Below are 21,906 nucleotides of genomic sequence, written 5' to 3'. Positions count from 1 at the left end.
AAGGTCATTGCAATTTGCCTGTCAAAATGAATGCAGGTTTGAGAGCTACTTCAGTGTGGGTGGTAGTTAAAGTCAACATGAAATCAACATCAACCCTGTTTATGTCATGTATGTCCTACTCTTGTTATGTTGACTTTTACTTTGTAGATGCCTTGTTTCCCTGCTTTCCCTCATTAGGTCCTAATGTTTTGCACCTGTGTCTTTATAGCCCTTGAGTATCCACCTTGTTCCTACACCCCATGACGGTTTGCTCGAATTATGGGTTTTACTTTCGTTAAACTGTAAATAATCGGTGAAAGGTTCGCTCTATCCATTTTTTTTAAACTGTACAATGAAATGAGATTATTCTACTCACCCTTCAGCCATCGAACATTAAAATATGACATTTAAAAGTGTAAAAGCCAAAACAAGGTACTTTCAACAGACCATGAATAACCCCAAAAGCACGATTCTTTCCACAGCAATAACAGACTGGTGAAATATCACTGTTGTAATATACAGTGGGGAAAAAAAGTATTTAGTCAGCCACCAATTGTGCAAGTTCTCCCACTTAAAAAGATGAGAGAGGCCTGTAATTTTCATCATAGGTATACCTCAACTATGGGAGACAAAATGAGAAAAAAAAAATCCAGAAAATCACATTGTAGGATTTTTAAAGAATTTATTTGCAAATTATGGTGGAAAATAAGTATTTGGTCAATAACAAAATTTCATCTCAGTACTTTGTTATATACCCTTTGTTGGCAATGACAGAGGTCAAACATTTTCTGTAAGTCTTCACAAGGTTTTCACACACTGTTGCTGGTATTTTGGCCCATTCCTCCATGCAGAGCTCCATGTTTTGGGGCTGTCGCTGGGCAACACGGACTTCCAAAGATTTTCGATGGGGTTGAGATCTGGAGACTGGCTAGGCCACTCCAGGACCTTGAAATGCTTCTTCTGAAGCCACTCCTTCGTTGCCAGGCGGTGTGTTTGGGATCATTGTCATGCTGAAAGACCCAGCCACGTTTCATCTTCAATGCCCTTGCTGATGGAAGGAGGTTTTCACTCAAAATCTCACGATACATGGCCCCATTCATTCTTTCATTTACACGGATCAGTCGTCCTGATCCCTTTGCAGAAAAACAGCCCCAAAGCATGATGTTTCCACCCCCATGCTTCACAGTAGGTATGGTGTTCTTTGGATGCAACTCAGCATTCTTTCTCCTCCAAACACGACAAGTTGAGTTTTTACCAAAAAGTTCTATTTTGGTTTCATCTGACCATATGACATTCTCCCAATCCTCTTCTGGATCATCCAAATGCTCTCTAGCAAACTTCAGATGGGCCCGGACATGTACTGGCTTGAGCAGGGGGACACGTCTGGCACTGCAGGATTTGAGTCCCTGGCGGCGCAGTGTGTTACTGATGGTAGCCTTTGTTACTTTGGTCCCAGCTCTCTGCAGGTCATTCACTAGGTCCCCCCGTGTGGTTCTGGGATTTTTGCTCACAGTTCTTGTGATCATTTTGACCCCACGGGGTGAGATCTTGCGTGGAGCCCCAGATCGAGGGAGATTATCAGTGGTCTTGTATGTCTTCCATTTTCTAATAATTGCTCCCACAGTTGATTTCTTCACACCAAGCTGCTTACCTATTGCAGATTCAGTCTTCCCAGCCTGGTGCAGGTCTACAATTCTGTTTCTTGTGTCCTTTGACAGCTCTTTGGTCTTGGCCATGGTGGAGTTTGGAGTTGGACTGTTTGAGGTTGTGGACAGGTGTCTTTTATACTGATAACGAGTTCAAACAGATGCCATTAATACAGGTAACGAGTGGAGGACAGAGGAGCCTCTTAAAGAAGAAGTTACAGGTCTGTGAGAGACAGAAATCTTGCTTGTTTGTAGGTGACCAAATACTTATTTTACCGAGGAATTTACCAATTAATTCTTTAAAAATCCTACAATGTGATTTTCTGGATTGTTTTTCTCATTTTGTCTCTCATAGTTGAGGTATACCTATGATGAAAATTACAGGCCTCTCTCATCTTTTTAAGTGGGAGAACTTGCACAATTGGTGGCTGACTAAATCCTTTTTGGCCCCACTGTATATCTGTATTATGTCCCTTACAAAATTGAACCATGGTTTTACTATAGTAAAAGTGTAGAAACCATGTTTTTTTGGCATATTGATTGCTACCATTTGTTTAACCACGTATTACTACAAATACCATGGTTAAACTATGATTAGTGTAGCAAAGCGATGATTAATTTGTAGTTACCAGTTTAACTATAGTAACCATGGTTTTTTGGTTTTATTTGTGGAAAACCATGGTTAATTTTCATAAGGGGTAACATATGCTGCCTTAACCAGAAATTTTCATTAGTTTCCTCATTGCGTGATACTATTTCAAAGTAATTTCCGTCCTTTTGACAGATAATAAATTGTATTTACCTGTGAAAGCAAATAAACCTGGAAAGAGACATGAGAATTTGAGGAGAAAAACAAGAGATTCTTTGTGCATTCGAGTGAATGATCAGCAGGATATATTGAAAATTAAATCAGGAGAACAAACCACAAATGTGCAGTATATGTTGTCATTTTTCATATTATTACAGCAGAATGCAAAAGGAAAAAAGAAAATAATCATGAGGAAAAGAATGCAGCGACTGAATAGATAGGCCTATTCTTGTTATAAAATGTCACATTAAAATACCAAGTGTTACGTTATTCTTATGATGTCTGAAAACAAAACATGAAGGAAAATTGATAGCTCATTCTGTCAAACAGCCGGAAGCTTAATTTGTAGGGCAACCTTATGATTTGAAACGATTCATTTCAGGCTTTTTGAATGGAAGTTCCCCAAACTGGAAGTTCCACCTATAATTCATGACACCAAGACGTCAACTTACTAAATATAATGTAGAAACATGAATTTTCTGTAAAGCTGCTTTGCAATGATTTGCATCGTGAAAAGCGCTATACAAATAAACTTGAATTGAACTGAATTAATTCAAAACGTGGTAAGCCCGTCAGGAATAAGGTGGATATATATACACTGTAAAAAATTTACATTTTGAAAAATTGTGGGAACTGACAAATGAATATTGACTCAACTAATTGCTTCCCAATAATCCCCCCCCCCCCCTCAAAAAAATGCATTGTAGTAAAGAAGTGAAAAATCTGTGTTTGCCCAACAAGCTTTGCAGCAAAAAACGTGTGTAGGCATGCGCCTGAGAAAAACCGTTGGTGAATTCAAATTCCTGTGCGCGGGAGAGCGAGAGAGAGGAGCCGATGCTGAAGAGCGACAGAACATCATTTGCAGACGGATTTTCTATCATTAAAGTTATGGTGAGTATACTGAGTTTTGTATTTATTAAGTCATGTTTCAAATACTACATTATATTTTGCAGAATAACAGTGAATTCACGCCTTTACTGGTGTCATGTTGGCGTTCATAACCTAGTTTTTAGCCCATACTGATCTCTCGGTTGGGGTGTGCGATATATATCGTCTGTGATTGTAATTGTTGTTTTAACGATGTGGGATTTGACATTATCCTGTATATCGCAAAAACCAAACAAAACACGCCTAACTTACTCCAGCTCAATGCACAAATAAATTGCTACATGATGAAGATTAGACTAGTGCGCCTGCGCATTTACAGTGCGGTTTTTTTCACTGCATTATTCAGTCTTTACAGAGAAGTTAATATTAAAGGGACTTCAGTTTTACACACATTATTGCCTGATTTTGCTCTATTTCGCCAATAAAAATCATTCATATCAAAAACTTTAGGTGCCGGCTATCCACGGTAGTCCTTAAGATACCAGCACAATAACACACTCAGCAAAATATTGTCTAATTATCATTATCGATAAAATTCCGAAAATATTTATATATAATTTTTGTTAATATCGCACACCCCTATCTCTCAGTTACCTAAAGTTATCAAACTAAATTATTTTTATCTCACTTTATGATGAATATATGAAATGTATGAGACACAAGGAATACGTTTCTGCTATAACTATTTTTTTTGTTCCCATTAGTGTAACCCACCATTGCTAGGTCTGAGCTCATGAGGCACCATTTGTTGTAGAAAGGAACCACTTTCACAGTGAGTATTTAACAGTAGTTCTTATTGGATATATGTTTATTCCATATTAGTGTCAAATACTATTATTAACTCTTAGATGTAATTTGTGAGGAGTTGCTTTATTGAGAGCTGCCATGAGACATGGCTCGGTGTAATGTAGGCTACTAATTCTAATGTAGATTTAGTAGTGACATTGCTATTTTATACTCTTTTTTTTTTTTTTTTTTACAGAGTACAGAGCCATTGGAGAACCACACAACTGTAATGAAAATGGGAATTCTTGAAATAGTAAGCAGCAGCAGTTGCACTCCAAGGGCCCTGTCAAGTGTGCTGAATGTCTCCGTTGTCCTGGAAGAGGAGCTGGTGCTTGACAACTTAGGAGACTTTTTAAATGCTTTTATTGTACTTTTTTGGATTATTGTATGCACTCATCCTGGAGTACAACAAGGACTTAAAGGGAAAGTTTATCCCAAAATTTTAATTCTGTCATTAATTACTTACTCTCATGTCGTTCCAAACCTGTAAGACCTTTGTTCATCTTCAGAAAACAAATTAAGATATTTTTGATGAAATCCGATGATAAAATTTGTTTGATAAAATTTTTGATAAAAGACGGTCTTATTGATGTGAAATGACATGAGGATAATTAATGACAGAATTTTAACCTCAAAGTACCTCTTATGAGTTTTTTTAGCAAACATTTGACGTGTAAGATGCAGTTTCATGAGCTCAAAGTACCTCTTGTGAGAATGGTAGAATTCATGTGAAATTACTCTAAACACTGGGTGAAGTAACCTCCCCATTATCTAAATTTGATGGTGTTTTTGACATTTTTAATATGTGAATGTATTTGATGTTTAATATTTAAATAGTTAAGATGCAGTTTCATGAGCTCAGAGTACCTTTTGTGAGAATGGTAATATTAAGTGACATTAACCTAAACACTGTTTGAAGTAACCTCAGATAAATTATTATTAATTAAATTATTATTTTATGGTGTTTGACATTTTGTTTGTGAATGTGTCAATGTATAAGGTGCAATTCATCAGCTTTGTGTATCTTATGAGAATTAAAATGCATGATTTTGTAAGGTATACTGTGTCGACAATTTCAATGTATTTATAATTTTAAGGTATTTTCACAATATTGTTGTATATTTCATTAAAAGTATTAAAATGTGGCAGTGTTTAGTGTATCATCATTTAATATTTTTTTCCTTTTCTTTTGAGACAACATGGAATAAACAATTCAGTAAGGCTGCTTTAGCAATATACATTTACCAATATACATTTTTAAATTAGGTAAAACAAAAAATGTATGCTACTACTATTTAAAATATTTAATTGGGCCAATAACTTGGTTTGGTAGACTTCTTTTTTCCCAATTGGTTCAACATATAGGGTTAGTCATTGAGCCAATGTTAACAGACTGTTGCCACAATTGATAAAATTCAGTTAGCAGAAATCCAATTGGGCCAATGGAAAAATTTAGATGTAATCAGTCACTAGAAAATTTTGAGTTGGGGGAGGTCTGAATTTTTTACAGTGTACGGTCAAACCAAAAATGATTCAGATACCAGATATAATTTTTGATATTATTCTACTAGTGTGTGCAGGAAATGGCCCGGTTTCACAAACGGGGCTTAGCTTAAGCCAGGACTAGACCTTAGTTAAATGAAGATATTTAAGCAACTTTTACAAAAATGCCTTAGAAAAAAAACATTAAGGTGTGCATCTTGACACAGAACAATGACACTGACATATTTCATGATACGTCAGAGCAAGATATTTTCAGTTGAGACAGCTCAAACATGCATTTTAGTCTGGGACTAGATGTACTGAATTCGAATGGGAGTTCGATTGCTTCAGTCTGTTGTGCTGCTGAGAGGTTTGTGTTTGTAGCTCCGTGTACCTTCGCTTTTTATTGAATCTCTACTTTACTTTCAATCCCTTTTGTCTAAAGTGATAATATATAACTTAATTCCCACCATATTTCTGGTGTTATCTTTCAAACTAATCTAACTAATTTGATCGTTCTCCTTTAAAAACCGCGAGTGCAGCTTGTTAGCCCGTTAGCTTGTCACCGTGGTTCCATTTGCATTTCTATTCGCGCCTATTATTATTTTATTTTTTCCTCGCTCCGTTTTTCATGAGCTCATCAAACAACAGTGGTAAGTGGTAAGTTAAGTTGGTATCATTCATCAATCACGGTGAGTAATGGCTTCTTCTCCTGCTATTGTTGTTTGCACTGTTTGCCACATGTATAGTTTATCTGTCTCTGTCAGCAGCGAGGGATTCACATGTGATAAATGCAGGGAAATAGTTAGGCTGACAGAGAAGGTTTTAGAACTAGAGACACGCATCCAAACTTTAGTTGAGGATAGTAAGAATGTGAGGGCTGTAGATACTGCTTTGGATGCGACTAGCTCAAGGAGTCCTGTACATTGTTCGGTTTCGGTTGAGCCCGTGCAGCAGGGCAACTGGGTGACAGTGAGGCAGCATAGTCGCGGGTCAAAACACCACTCTTCCGTTCCGATCAGAACATCAAACAGGTTCTCCCCACTCAGTGACGCACCCACCGAGAAACCTGATGAAAGTGCTCTAGTTATTGGCGATTCTATTATGCGGAACGTGAAAATAGAGACACCAGCCACCATAGTCCATTGTTTACCCGGAGCCAGAGCGCCTGACATCTTGGCAAATTTAAAAGTGCTGACTAATGCTAAACGTAAATTCAGTAAGATTGTTATCCACGTCGGCGCTAATGATGTTCGACTTCGCCAGTCGGAGATCACCAAAAATAATGTTAAAGAGGTGTGTGAACTTGCAAGTACGATGTCAGACACTGTAATATGCTCTGGTCCGCTCCTGCTTACCGTGGTGATGAGATTCATAGCAGACTGTCGTCACTTAATGGCTGGATGTCTAAGTGGTGCCCGCAAAATAACATAGGCTTTATAGACAATTGGAAGAATTTTTGGGGCAGACCTGACCTGTTGAAAAGAGATGGTGTTCATCCCTCCTGGGGTGGTGCCGCTCTTCTCTCTAGAAATATGGCACATAGTCTTAGAGTTTGTACTTGACTAACTGGAGCCCAGGTCAGGAAGCAGACAGACTGGCTAAACCGATCGCCTGCTAGCCGCCTCACGCCACCAAAGTCAGTTAACTCTCAGCACATAGAAACTTTTCACCTAGATATCACACTATAGAGACTGTGTCTGTTCCCGAACTAGAAAATACAGAAAACATCCAAACCAAAGTAATAGTAACAATTTAATTGATGTTCAACAAATAAAAACGATATAATACAGATAAACACATGATAAAGCTTGGCTTATTAAATATTAGATCCCTTTCTTCAAAAGCACTTTTGTAAATGATATGTTCACTGACCATAAACTAGATGTGCTTTGTCTGACAGAAACCTGGCTAAAACAAGATGATTACATTACTTTAAACGAGTCTACACCCCAAGATTACTGTTACAAACATGAACCGCGTCCAAAAGGTAAAGGGGAGGTGTTGCTACAATTTATAGAAATATTTTCAGTATCTCTCAGAGGTTGGGTTTCAAGTATAATTCGTTCAAGTAATGGTGCTTCATATAACGTTATCCAAAGAAACAAGTGTTAATGATAAATCCTGTGATGTTTGTACTGGCTACTGTATACAGGCCACCAGGGCACCATACAGACTTTATTAAAGAATTTTCTGATCTTCTATCAGAGTTAGTGCTGACTGCAGATAAAGTCCTAATCGTTGGTGATTTTAATATCCATGTTGATAATGACAGAGATTCGTTGGGATCAGCATTTATAGACATTCTAAACTCAATTGGTGTTAAACAACACGTGTCAGGACCTACTCATTGTCGAAATCATACTCTAGATTTAATACTGTCACATGGAATTGATGTCAGTGGCGTTGAAATTTTGCAGCAGAGCGATGATATCTCAGATCATTATCTAGTCTCCTGTATATTCCATATAGCTAAAGCTGTAAAGCCAACTTTGTTACAAATATGGTAGAACCATTACCTCTACCACAAAAGACTGCTTTATAAATAATCTTCCTGACTTATCTCAGTTCCTCAGCATATCCAATAGCTCAGAACAACTTGATGATGTAACAGGAACTATGGACTCTCTCTTTTCTAGCACTTTAGATGCGGTTGCTCCTTTACGCTTAAGGAAGATTAAGGATAAGAGTCCAACACCGTGGTATAATGAGCACACTCGCGCCCTAAAGAGAGCAGCCGGAAAATGGAGCGCAGCTGGAGGAAAACTAAATTAGAGGTATTTCGTTTAGCTTGGCGGAAAGTACCCTATCCTACAGAAAAGCATTAAAACTGCTAGATCTGATTACTTTTCGTCTCTTCTAGAAGAAAACAAACATAACCCCGATATTTATTCAATACAGTAACTAAATTAACGAAAAATCAAGCATCAACAGGTGTTGGCATTTCCCAAGAGCATAGCAGTAATGACTTTATGAACTACTTCACTTCCAAGATCGATACTATCAGAGATAAAATTGTATCCCTGCAGCTGTCAACTACAGTATCGCATCAGATAGCGCACAATAGACCCCCTGAGGAACAATTCCACTCATTCTCTACTGTAGGAGAGGAAGAATTGTATAAACTTGTTAAATCATCTAAACCAACAACATGTATGTTAGACCCGATTCCATCTAAACTACTAAAAGAGCTGCTTCCAGAAGTCATAGATCCTCTTTTGGCTATTATTAATTCATCATTGTCATTAGGATATGTCCCCAAAACCTTCAAATTGGCTGTTATTAAGCCTCTCATTAAAAACCACAACTTGACCCCAAAGATCTAGTTAATTACAGACCGATCTCAAATCTCCCTTTTCTGTCAAAGATACTAGAAAGGTAGTATCCTCACAATTATATTCCTTCCTAGAGAAAAATGATATCTGTGAGGAATTCCAGTCAGGATTTAGATCGTATCATAGTACTGAGACTGCTCTCATTAGAGTTACAAATGACCTGCTTCTATCATCTGATTGTGGTTGTATCTCTTTATTAGTTCTACTGGATCTTAGCGCTGCGTTCGACACTATCGACCACAACATTCTTTTGAATAGACTACAAAACTTTGTTGGCATTAGTGGAAGTGCCTTAGCATGGTTCAAATCGTACTTATCTGACCGCCATCAGTTCGTAGCAGTGAATGAAGAGGTATCATATCGATCACAAGTGCAGTATGGAGTACCTCAAGGCTCAGTACTAGGGCCGTTACTTTTCACGCTCTATATGTTACCTTTGGGAGATATTATCAGGAGACATGGTGTTAGCTTTCACTGTTATGCTGATGATACTCAGCTCTATATTTCTTCGCCCGGTGAAACACACCAAATTGAGAAACTAACGGAATGCATAGTCGATATAAAAACTGGATGACGAGTAATTTTTACTGCTAAATTCTGAAAAACAGAGGTGTTAATTATCGGACCTAAAACCCCACATGTAACCTAGAACATTATCTAACACTTGACGGCTGCTCTGTCAATTCTTCTTCATCAGTCAGGAACCTAGGTGTGCTGTTCGATAGCAATCTGTCATTTGAAAGCCATGTTTCTAGCATCTGTAAAACTGCATTTTTCATCTCAAAAGCATATCTAAATTGCGACCAATGCTCTCAACGTCAAATGCAGAAATGTTAATTCATGCTTATGACCTCAAGGTTAGACTATTGTAATGCTTTATTGGGTGGTTGTTCTGCACGCTTGATCAACAAACTACAGTTGGTCCAAAATGCAGCAGCTAGAGTCCTTACTAGAACCAGGAAATATGACCATATTAGCCCGGTTCTGTCAACACTGCACTGGCTCCCTATCAAGCATCGGATAGATTTTAAAATCTTGTTAATTACTTATAAAGCCCTGAATGGTTTAGCTCCTCAGTACTTGAGCGAGCTCTTATCGCATTATAGTCCTCCACGTCCGCTGCGTTCTCAAAACTCTGGCCGTTTGATAATACCTAGAATATCAAAATCGACTGCGGGCGGCAGATCCTTTTCCTATTTAGCACCCAAACTCTGGAACAGTCTACCTAACACTGTTCGGGAGGCAGACACACTCTGTCAGTTTAAATCTAGATTAAAGACCCATCTCTTTAGCCTGGCTTACACATAACACATTAATACGCTTCTATTATTCAAATCCGTTAAAGGATTGTTAGGCTGCATTAATTAGATCAACCGGAACCGGGAACACTCCCCATAACACACGATGTACTCGTTACATCGTAAGTTGAATGGCATCTGCGCTAATGTTTGTCTGTTTCTTTCCTAGTCTGTTTCTCGGTCCGTGTCCGATCAGATGGTGGGTCGGCGCCGGGAGGTGACGTCTGCGGCCCTGATCGTCGGCGGAGACCAGGACGCCCGGATGACCCCCAGAGATATATCCCCAGATATATCAACCAAAATAACTAAATAACTAAAATATAATAAAATACCTAACTACATAATACTACTATTGTTAGAAATTGCAACAAAATTAAAATAGAAATAGAAACTTTTGAACTGCGGGTTTCGTCTGGTCAGAGGAGAACTGGCCCCCCGACTGAGCCTGGTTTCTCCCAAGGTTTTTTTCTCCATTATGTCTCAGAGGAGTTTTGGTTCCTTGCCGCTGTCGCCTCTGGCTTGCTCAGTTGGGGACACTTAATTTCTAGCGATTATCGCCGATTTGATTGCACAGATACTATTTAAACTAAACTGAGCTAGACAATGACATCTCTGAATTCAATAATGAAATGCCTTTAACTGAAAATTGAGTGTTTAATCTTATCATTATACATTACTGACACTCTATCCTCCAATTTGATACTGTTAAGTGCTTTGACACAATCTGTATTGTAAAAGCGCTATATAAATAAAGGTGACTTGACTTGACTTGACTAGCGTAAGCCTGTAACATAAAGGGCTGGACGCTGAGGTAAGTGATAACCAGATGGTGTTTATTGAACAGGATGAGGCAGACTGGGAAATGAACTGAAGATTGGAGGGGAGTATGGAAGTCTTGGGGAACCACTGAAAGGGTGAGATAGCTGGTGACCACTTTCTCTTCCACAGAGTTGCGGGAAGGACGAGGGAATTCACAGAGGCACACAGAATCCGAAGACTGACGATCTGGGAGGAGAGGAGAACACAAGGAGCAGAGTCATGAGGTAAGGCACAAAGGGTAAGTATCAATATCAAAGGATATACTTGAAGAGAAGTTATCTAGGGGTTCGAGTCCACGTTGAGTTTACGAGAACAGACAGTTAGAGTGGCTGAAGTGAGGGCTTATAAGCTGGAGTAGATGACTGTGGTGATAAGGGGCAGGTGAGCGTGATTAGTACTCGGGTGATGTGGATCATTGTGATAGGTGGAGAACAGGGCCCGGCCGATCCGTGACAGTACCCCCCTCTCCACGGCCCGCTCCTAAGGGCCGCCCTCGGCGGCGTGGTGGTCTGCCCCGGCCTCGGGGTGCTGGGCAATCGGGGTGTGCCGAGTGGAATTCTTCGAGGAGTGTTGGGTCCAGGATGTCGTCTCTAGGCACCCATGAGTGTTCTTCAGGACCGTAACCCTCCCAGTCCACAAGGTATTCTAGTTTGCCACCACGGCGTCGGGATTCCAGTATCTCCTTGACTCGGTAGACAGCTCCTTCGTCCAAGATGAGCGGGAGAGGGGGTTCTTCATTTTGGTCGGGCCCTGGGGAAACAGGAGGAGAGAAGGGTTTAAGTAGGGACACATGGAAGGTGGGGTGAATCTTGTATTGTGGAGGTAATTGCAGTGTGTATGTGACGGGATTTATGCATTCCAGGATGGTGAAGGGGCCAACGAATCTGGGACTGAGTTTGTCAGATTGCCTCTTCAAGATGAATCGCTTTATGTATTCCCCAATTGTAAGTCGCTTTGGATAAAAGCGTCTGCAAAATGACTAAATGTAAATGTAAAATGTAAGTAGGCGCATGGATGGAGTGTGGGAGGCTTCCCCTGCTGCTGAGAAAGAACAGCACCGACTCCGGTAGTAGACGCATCTACCTCCACTATAAAGGGTAACTTGGGATTGGGGTGCACGAGGAGTGGTGCGCTGGTGAAAGCTTGTTTGAGTTTATTGAATGCTTCTAGGGCACTAGGATTCCAGGTGAGTGATTTAGATGTACCCTTGAGTAGGTCAGTGAGCGGGCTGGTAATGGTGCTGTAATTCGATATGAATCGTCGGTAGAAATTGGAAAAACCTAAGAATCTCTGGAGTTCCTTGATGCTTGCAGGAAGGGGCCAGGAAGTAATTGCTTCCACCTTCCCCTTGTCCATGAGGATGCCACCACTGTTGATGACATAACCGAGGAAATGGACTGTGGTTTGGTGGAAGGTGCATTTCTCTGCCTTGAGATATAGATGGTATTGTCATAACCGTTGGAGGACCTCCGCAACGTGTTGGCGATGTTCGGCCAGGCTCTGGGAGTAGATGAGGATGTCGTCTATGTAAACGATTATGAAGCGGTGAAGGAACTCCCGGAGCACCTCATGCATGAATCCTTGGAAGACAGAAGGAGCATTGACTAACCCATAGGGCATTACCCGGTACTCATAGTGGCCGGTGGGGGTCACAAAGGCGGTCTTCCACTCATCCCCTTTACGAATGCGAATGAGGTTATAGGCGCTGCGGAGGTCCAGCTTGGTGAAAATGGTGGCACAGCGGAGTTGTTCCAGCGCAGTTGGGACAAGGGGAAGAGGATATCGGAACTTGACTGTAATTTCATTTAGCTTCCGGTAATCAATGCAAGGTCTTAGGCCGCCATCCTTCTTAGCCACAAAGAAGAAACTGGAAGCAGCAGGGGAGGTAGATGGAACTATGTAACCTTGGTGTAATGCCTCCTCAATGTACTCTTCCATGGCCTTCTGTTCGGGGGGTGATAGTGGATAAATTCTCCCATGAGGTACTGGCTCACCCGGTATGAGGTTGATCGCGCAGTCCCACGGCCGATGCGGTGGTAGCTGGGCAGCTTTCTTGGGACAGAAGATGTCACTAAAGTGGGCATAACAGGATGGAATGTCAATGGATAATTTTTCTACTGGGCTCTCTATGGAGGTCGTATGAACTGGAAGTGGTACGGGGTCCATGAGGGAAGGTCGTGGTAACTTGGGAAAACAGCTCTCGCCCCACTTTAGGACTTCTCCTGTCCTCCAGGATAGGTGGGGATCATGCTGCACCAGCCATGGGCGGCCAAGGATGATGTCCACAGTAGAACCCTCCAGAACCAGTAAGTGGAGTTCCTTCTGATGTAATTGCCCAATCCGTAGTCGTACGGGTCCTGCACTGTGGCAGACGGAACGTCTTGTTAGGGCTCGACCAGTTATTGATTGGACCTCGTAGGCGGTCTCCGTGACCGAGGTCGGGAGCCGGAGCTGCTGGATGAGGTCTCCAGAGATTAAGTTTCCCGCAGAGCCTGAGTCGAGGAGGATGGTAACTGTAATTACACAGGAGTCGGCAGTAAGCTGCCTTCGAGGAGGACGAAGAGGGCATTCCAGGATTCTATGTCCGCTAGTGCCACAGTACAAACATAACCCCTGGGTGATCCGTCTTTGTCTTTCCTGTACTAAAAGGCGGGTTGAGTCTGTTTGCATTGGTTCTGGAGGGTCGCTGGTCTCTGGTCGGCGTGGAGGAGGAGTGGCAATGGCTGTAGAGGAGTCGGTGGAGCAGGATTGGATACGGTTAGAACACCGGATGGCTAGCTGGATGAATTTTTCTAAGCCATACGTGTCATCGTAAGCACTGAGATGAAGGCGTAGTCGAGGGTTAAGTCCTTGTCGGAAAGCTGTAATCAAAGAAGGCTCATTCCAGCCGCTGGCTGCTGTGAGGGTTCGGAATTGGAGCGCATTTTGGTGAATGGTCATCGTACCTTGTCGAAGTTGATAAAGTTTTTCACCCACGGATGAGTCTCCTGGTGAGCTGCTGAACACTTCCCTAAAGTGGTGGAGAAAATTGGCGAACGTTTGAGTAACGGGTCCGGCCTGGTTTAATATGGTTTCAGCCCATCGGAGTGCAGGACCAGTGAGGGAGGTAACCACAAAGGCGATCTTCGACTGGTCCGTGGGAAACATATGTGGGTGAAGATCAATGGTGAGGGTACACTGCATGAGAAAGCCATTGCACTCCTCCGCCGAACCAGAGAAGGGCGCTGGTCTGGCCATGGGACTGGCGAATACGATCGGTGAAGAAGTGCCGGTTGTCGTGCGGGTAGGTTGAGGTGGAGGTGCTGATGGTGCCGGTGGTGAGGGTGATTGAAGTAATACTTTCTTCAAGGAATCCACCAACTCTTGAAAGGGATCCGAAGAACTCATCCTGTTTTGTCGGTATAAGTGGTCCGATCTTCTGTAACATAAAGGGCCGGACACTGAGGTAAGTGATAACCAGATGGTGTTTATTGAACAGGATGAGGCAGACTGGGAAATGAACTGACGATTGGAGGTGAGTATGGAAGTCTTGGGGAACCACTGAACGGGTGAGATAGATAGTGACCACTTTCTCTTCCACAGAGTTGCGGGAAGGACGAGACGAGGGAATCCACAGAGGCACACAGAATCCGAAGTCTGACGATCTGGGAGGAGAGGAGAACACAAGGTGCAGAGACAGGAGGTAAGGCACAAAGGGTAAGTATCAATATTAAAGGATATACTTGAAGAGAAGTTCTCTAGGGGTTCGAGTCCACGTTGAGTTTACGAGATCGGACAGTTAGAGTGGCTGAAGTGAGGGCTTATAAGCTGGAGTAGATGACTGTGGTGATGAGGTGCAGGTGAGCGTGATTAGTACTCGGGTGATGTGGATCGTTGTGATTGGTGGAGAACAGGGCCCGGCCGTTCCGTGATAAAGCCTTGTCTGTGAAACTGGGGCTACAATTCATTTATGTAAGTGAGGATAGTAAAATAAAGCAAACTGCGACTTTTTGCGATAATGTTGAAGGTGTCAGAATACATTTTGGTTTGACTGTATATAACCCTTGGCTGTATCTGAAATTGCCCGCTATACCCTTATATAGTGCGCTGTTTGAGAGGACAGCCATTTGCAGGTGTAACCAAAACCATATTGGACATTATCGAGTGAAGCACCTTAATAATTAGACTACAACCGATGTACATTTTCCATGTACTGTGAGTGTCACGTCAAATGAATTACCTCATCTTGACAGAAGATGATGTCTGAAAATTGCTCACTTATTTTTTTTATTTTTTATTTAAAAAAAAAAACAAACAAACCTCAAACTCCACTCACTTGCGTTAATTCTGACACAAGTACAAATTGATTGATTATTTTTGCAGTGATCACTTTGGCACATTCAGTGTAGACAGCAGTCATGTCATTGGTTGCGGTGTAGTACGGTGTAGATAACACGACCTTGAAAGCTTGAAATGATAAGTAGCCTATCAGTTGTAAATTCAATTTAAGGTGCTGTAAATTGAATATTTGTTCACCAAAAGGTTTTGTTTAATTTTCCTTGTTTTATTGTAAACGATTCATTAGTGAACATTTATTCTAAAGAAAAAAACATTTATTCTAAAGAAAAAAAATTAAAAAAATTCAACCACTGGTAATAGAGACACTTTAAATCATTGAATAAATTCTGTATTGGGTCAGGTAGGCTAGATCTAAAAATTCCCTCATGTGGTCCCAAGGAAGCATTCCTTCTGTGTCAAGAGGAGGACCTGGACAGCTGATGAATCCATTATTTTGGTCTTGTCTTCTATCATGGGAGATCAAAAAATGAGAAAATGAGGTGAAGGGATCAAAATGCAGCACTTTTAATCAGAGTGAAAACAAAGAAGATCATCTAACATAGAGAAATAACAACGAAAACCACAGGAGAAACTTATATTTTTATAATAATTTTCTGTGCAATTATGCATGATTTTTATATATTTAAAATCTTATGTCATATATCTGTTTATCATTAATCATATTTACATTTTTCTGTTATTTTTTTATCCCCGAAACAATCATAATTAATTAACTGAGAATTAATTAACTTTGATTTAATCTATTTATTTTTTCATGTCCATGTTACAAATTGCCTATCATCTATTGCAAATTCTTTGCAAATGTTGAAAATCATTTGTTGCTACATGTGATATGCCATATGATATGTTGCAACATTTTATACCAATTTTACTTTGCTAGTTGTATATATCAGAAATAAATGGTATCTGTTCTAGACCTCATTACCTCAATGTGACTGACACTGTGAAGTTTCTCATTATCAAATGGGCGTTATTGACGTTTAAATGTGGTCATGTGTTTATGTTTCATCTGTCTGACATCAGGAAGTCACAGAAGTTAAGAACGAATCGTTGTCACCCCTTAGTTTCAATAAAAGCTCTTTTTGACTGAGGAGGAAGTTTTGACTTCTGAAAGTATTTCATTGTTTTCAATGTTCAATGATCTTTATCTCAAAAGATGGAAGGAAAATGTGATTCCTTATGAAATGAGGCCTTTAAAATCATACAAATGTTTAATCTTTCATTGCATCACACAGGATTGTCCCTGTTCTTTTGCCTCTCTCAGTTCCCTTTGTGGTTTGGAAAACACAGTCAATGAAAGATTTGTTTTAAAAGGTTTCTTGTGATCTTTGATGTCAGTAACATCTGATGTTGTAGCTTCTGCTTGCACCACCAGAGGGCACCATCCCCAGTCGCTCCTGAACCATATTTAGTCCTGTGTAGACATGCAGTCAGTAACATACTTACTGTGAAATCTTGTTAGTCTAGCTGTAGTCAGATTTTATTGGATTTTAAGATTTTTTTTTTTTTTAATTAATACTATTCTTGTTCATTTTCCTCAACAAAATGTAAGTGGTCTTTGTCTCTACAAAATCCATCCTCATGATGCTAGAGATGTTGCCGTGAAGTTCTGGATTGTTGTTTTTGTGACTGTCATTTACAGTGAAGCTGATTAGATAGATAGATAGACGGACGGACGGACAGATAGATAAATGGATAAATGGATAGATAGATAGATAGATAGATAGACAGACAGATAGATAGATAGATAGATAGATAGATAGATAGATAGATAGATAGATAGATAGATAGATAGATAGATAGATAGATAGATAGATAGATAGACGGACGGACGGACAGATAGATAAATGGATAGATAGATAGATAGATAGATAGATAGATAGATAGATAGATAGATAGATAGATAGATGGGTAGATGGGTAGTTGGTTGGATGGATGGACAGAATGATAGATAGATAGATAGATAGATAAATGGATAGATAGATAGATAGATAGATAGATAGATAGATAGATAGATAGATAGATAGATAGATAGATAGACGGACGGACGGACAGATAGATAAATGGATAGATAGATAGATAGATAGATAGATAGATAGATAGATAGATAGATAGATAGTTGGATAGATGGATAGTTGGATGGATGGGTGGATGGATGGACGGACGGATGGACAGAATGATAGATAGATAGATAGATAGATAGATAGATAGATAGATAGATAGATAGATAGATAAATGTATAGATAGATAGACAGACAAGTTATTAAATGTTATAACATATTTGAAACATTAAAATACTTTTTGTTATTGTTCAAAAAAATCCAGAAATTAAAGTTCTTACAACAGTTAAAACATTTAAATGAAAACTGTTCATTTGACTTCAGTTGTCTAATTGTAAATGATATCTTTCATGTATCATTCTTCATGGTTTTAGGAGGAGAATGATAACATTGAGCTGTATGTGTCGTCTGTTGGAGCATCAGAACCTGTGGCTCATGAGGAAATGATCCGATTGCTCAACATCAACACCCTTCACCACAGCTCTGGGCCGCTTGCCACCACTGAAGCATCCACTGAGGTTTGTGTCTCAGCAGCTCCAGGGTGAAGTTACAGTCAGCTGTAAAACTGTGTAACACACAGTTGTTGCATTGCATAGCAATAGGTGACTAAAAATGGTAGCAGAGTAACAGTCCTGCCTCCTACGTATTGACCTTTTCTGGCAAACCTGTCTGATTTGCATCAGTGGGCCGTAATGAGAGCCATCATAAGCTTGCACCATTTGTGCTGTATGTCCAGCTTTTCAGCTTCCTTTGGCTGTCTTAAGTCCGGGAGTCCCAGTATTTTTTATCATCTGAACCCCTTTAACCTAATTAGTTATTTGAAGATTTAAAAAAATAAATAAATAAAATAAAGAAACTTATGTTAAAGAAAAAATTAAAGAAGGTTATAAAAATATAATGTCTTTTAAGGGGTTAAATAGGGGTTAAACATTTATAGTTTCTAATTTTAAAAATGTAAACTGAAATAAAATAAAATATTTACTTATTTCAGCTAGTTTCCAAGGCGGCATATTGCATTTTAACTGATGTGCTGATGATGTTTTGTAATGAATTATTTTCTTTATAATATAATACAGTGCAATGCAAATTATTCATTGATTATTGTAAAGAAAAAATTAAAGGTTAAAAAAAATATAATGTCTGTTAAGGGGTTAAATAGGGGTTAAACATTTATATTTTCTCATTTTAAAAAATTAAACTACGTTAAACTAAACAAAGTACTAAACTGAAGTACAAGTATCTACAATTAAATAAAATAAAACTGATAAAAAATTAATAAAACTATATAGGCATTTAAAAATAATACTAATAAAAATGACAAAACAACAAAATTACAAAAACTTTAAGTGAAAACTAAATATATAATATTCTAAAAATAATAATGAAAACTACAATAATATATTAACTATACTAAAATAACACTGACACAATGATTACTTAGTTGGAGTTTTTTTTTAATAATAATATAAAGGGTATAATACATTTTAGCACATCATAATGCATTATATAGCATATTTGGCGCCACTGATGATTTGATGTTTATAATATAATATAATGCAATGTACATTATTCATTGTATAATTATTGTAGTGTTTTTTAAGCTTTTTTGCAATGTGACAAATTTTGCAGTATGACAAAGTACAATTATTTATGTAGTCTCTCCATTAATATGATATAATTAATGATAATGTTTAAAATATTTTTAAACTGAATATAGCACGTTACCTCACAGGACCCTGCTGTCAACTACCCAAGTACAGGTGCATTTGTGTTGCAGGACGTGTCATGCAGTGTGTGTGTGTGTGTGTGTGTGTGGGCAGATTTAGGGGTGGAGTCAGCTTCTGTCTAGCCCAATGTCAATGTCTTCCTTAAGATCGCACTTGTTGATCCTTGTATCACTTTTACTCAAGCACAGTATAAATGTATTTGCCTGATGTAGCACTACAGATCTGCCTGACATTGTTGGATTTTAAGACTGTTAATGTTCTTTTCTGTCTGGCTTTGAGCAGAAGACTGTTTTCAAAGACCACCATGAGAAGAACAGCATTTGGGGTAAAGACGGCTTCTATGTGCTGGTTATCTGCCTCACAATATTCATCATCGTCTTCACCTGTTTAATGGTATGTATCTCTCAGAGTCTTCTACCATATGCTTGATTTTCATAGTATGTGATGCTATGTGGGAAGATACAACCCGGTGTTGAGTTTGCGTTAATGAAATGGAGTTCTCACTTACGTTTTATTGATTTATCAACTTTGCTTCAGAAGTTTCTCCTAAAATTCCTTCATAGAAATACCAATAGATTCAAATGAGTAGATAGTTGTTAACACTTCAAAATGACAAGTCTTGACACATTCTGAGGAGAAATATTTGAGTTCGTATTGAGATGCCTGACTTCTAATGTAGGAAAACTGGGGTCTTTCTCAGGAAAAACAACAACAACAAAAAAAACATGTGAGAAGTAAGAAACTTTGGTAAAAGTCAAACACTTCATACAATGCAAAAAGTCGCTTCACACTAATAAAATGATTCAAACTTCTTCAAATATGAGAGAAATTCAAATTCTGCTGTAAATCAACTCTAAATGGACAACAGTTTCATTATTCAACCCAAGTCACTTCAGTGTTTGGTTCACAATTTACTCTCCATTTCATCTCAGCACTGTCTTATAGAAATAAACCAGATATTAAAGAGATCTAATTAGTGATTTTGCTGTCCTACGGGTTGAAATATTGAATACTCGTTCACTTGTACAAGTTCCAATACTTCCTGTTTAATGCAGAAAACCTTGTGAAGTAAACGCCAACGGTTTTTAAGATTAAAACTCTGTACACACTGAAGACACTTGGGTTGTATTATACCATGAGCAATTGTGAGAAAGACCCGAACAGATGCAGATACACAGGATATGATACAGAAAGAGTCATTGCAAAACGGATGTATTGTGGCAGAGGAAGTCGCATGGTTTCCTCTAGTGGTTCAGCACTTTAAAGGGATCAGCGCTGCCATCTTGATCGCACCTGACTCTGCCCTCTGATTGGTCGACGTTTGCTCTTAACGTTTAAGTCTGTCTTAAGTCCGGTAATGACATCATCGAGCGTCCTCAGAGCACCCACGCTCTCTGGCGCTGATGGACTGAAGAGCTTAAGGAATAATTACCATGTTAAGCTGTGAGCCGCTCACAATGACAGGGACCATTGAAGCATTATTAGCATTTTGATTCTGTAAATACAAGGAAAGGACAGGTTTTCAAACTTGTTAATGACACTAAATATAATGATCCTCTTGCAAGGGACACTCCTATTTCCCCGTTTAACACTGTAAAGCTGCTTTGACACGATTTGCATTGACTTGATTTAAACAACTAAAGGCAACTATGTAAGATTAAAAAATATGCGTAAAATATCAGCCGTAAAATATTTAATCAATATGTTTTTTCCTACCTAGCAGAATACTGTTTGTATATAAACCTGAATAGAAACATAAAACATAAAAAAGAAACAGAAAATAAAATGTAATATCTTTATTTCCAAGAACGCAGAATGATAAAGCAATAATATCAAATTTGGTGGATTACAACAAATCACATGTAATTTTTTAAAAATTGAATTTTATTCATAATTTACTTTTATTTATTTATATATGTATTTTATTTATTTTATGTATTATGTTTTTTTTTTTTACTTTAAAAAACGACACTCTGTGGCCTGCTAAGATTGAAAACCCCTGTACAAAATGTAATTTTTGTGATGCAGAAGGCATGCAGTATAGTGTTTCTAACTGTTGAGTAACATTTTATAAAAGCGCTCATTGATAAGTCATTAATAAACATTATTACATGGCTGGCTAGAATGCTTGATACCTATTTGTCAAAAATGATATATTTTTAAACAAATAAATAGTTTGTAAGAATGTATAATTTCATGACATTTCTAACTTTCTACATGAACAAAGAATCTGCATTATATGGTAGTATTAAGTGTTTAGGTGTCAATTATGAATCGCTGTGAGAGTGTGAATTGTGAAAACTGCTTTTTGTCCTTGTAGAGCTGCCAGATGCATTTGCAAGTGTAATTACACAATTCAAAACCACGTTAAGGACCAATAATAAAAATTAAGTTTGTATTCATTTGAAGTCAGGAGTAAGGATGCACTGAAACCATACAACATCTCATTGTGATGTGATAGAGACCTCTTGTGGGAAACTTGGGAATTCCTGGATTCAGTTGTAAGCACATTTATTTTCAGGTGAGAAAACATGCTCATTTGAATAGTTACCGAACTAGTTGTATTGTTAAAATAGATTTAAAAGGCCTGGCTTTTACATGGCCTGGTTTCTTTGTAGATTACCTACTTTTAGAAGAAGATGACTTTGAATTGTGTAGATGAAATTATGACCCTCAAAGCAATATTGTATTAGTTTTAATCATGGACTGCATATGGTTTTATGCGATGCAAAGAGTAGAT

The 21,906-nt window shown here is 38.8% G+C and overlaps 1 protein-coding gene across 3 annotated transcripts in view; it reads left to right on the top strand.

Moving 5' to 3' along the window:
• ptprr (protein tyrosine phosphatase receptor type R) overlaps positions 1-21,906 on the top strand; it is a 44,166-nt gene that overhangs the window by 6,128 nt on the left and 16,132 nt on the right. The window contains exons 1-3 of one of the 3 annotated variants that reach the window (XM_058772649.1): positions 14,523-14,723; positions 17,814-17,957; positions 19,449-19,559. In XM_058772649.1, coding sequence (XP_058628632.1) covers positions 17,883-17,957; positions 19,449-19,559 — 186 coding nt within the window. In that variant the 5' untranslated portion in view covers positions 14,523-14,723; positions 17,814-17,882. Of the gene's footprint in view, positions 1-14,522; positions 14,738-17,813; positions 17,958-19,448; positions 19,560-21,906 lie in introns of those variants that run through there. The other 2 variants (XM_058772650.1, XM_058772648.1) reach the window with 2 other exon arrangements.

This window comes from Onychostoma macrolepis, chromosome 04 (genome assembly GCF_012432095.1).
Source record: "Onychostoma macrolepis isolate SWU-2019 chromosome 04, ASM1243209v1, whole genome shotgun sequence".
Classification (NCBI taxonomy): domain Eukaryota; kingdom Metazoa; phylum Chordata; class Actinopteri; order Cypriniformes; family Cyprinidae; genus Onychostoma; species Onychostoma macrolepis.
This window is presented reverse-complemented; position numbering and strand designations above follow the sequence as displayed.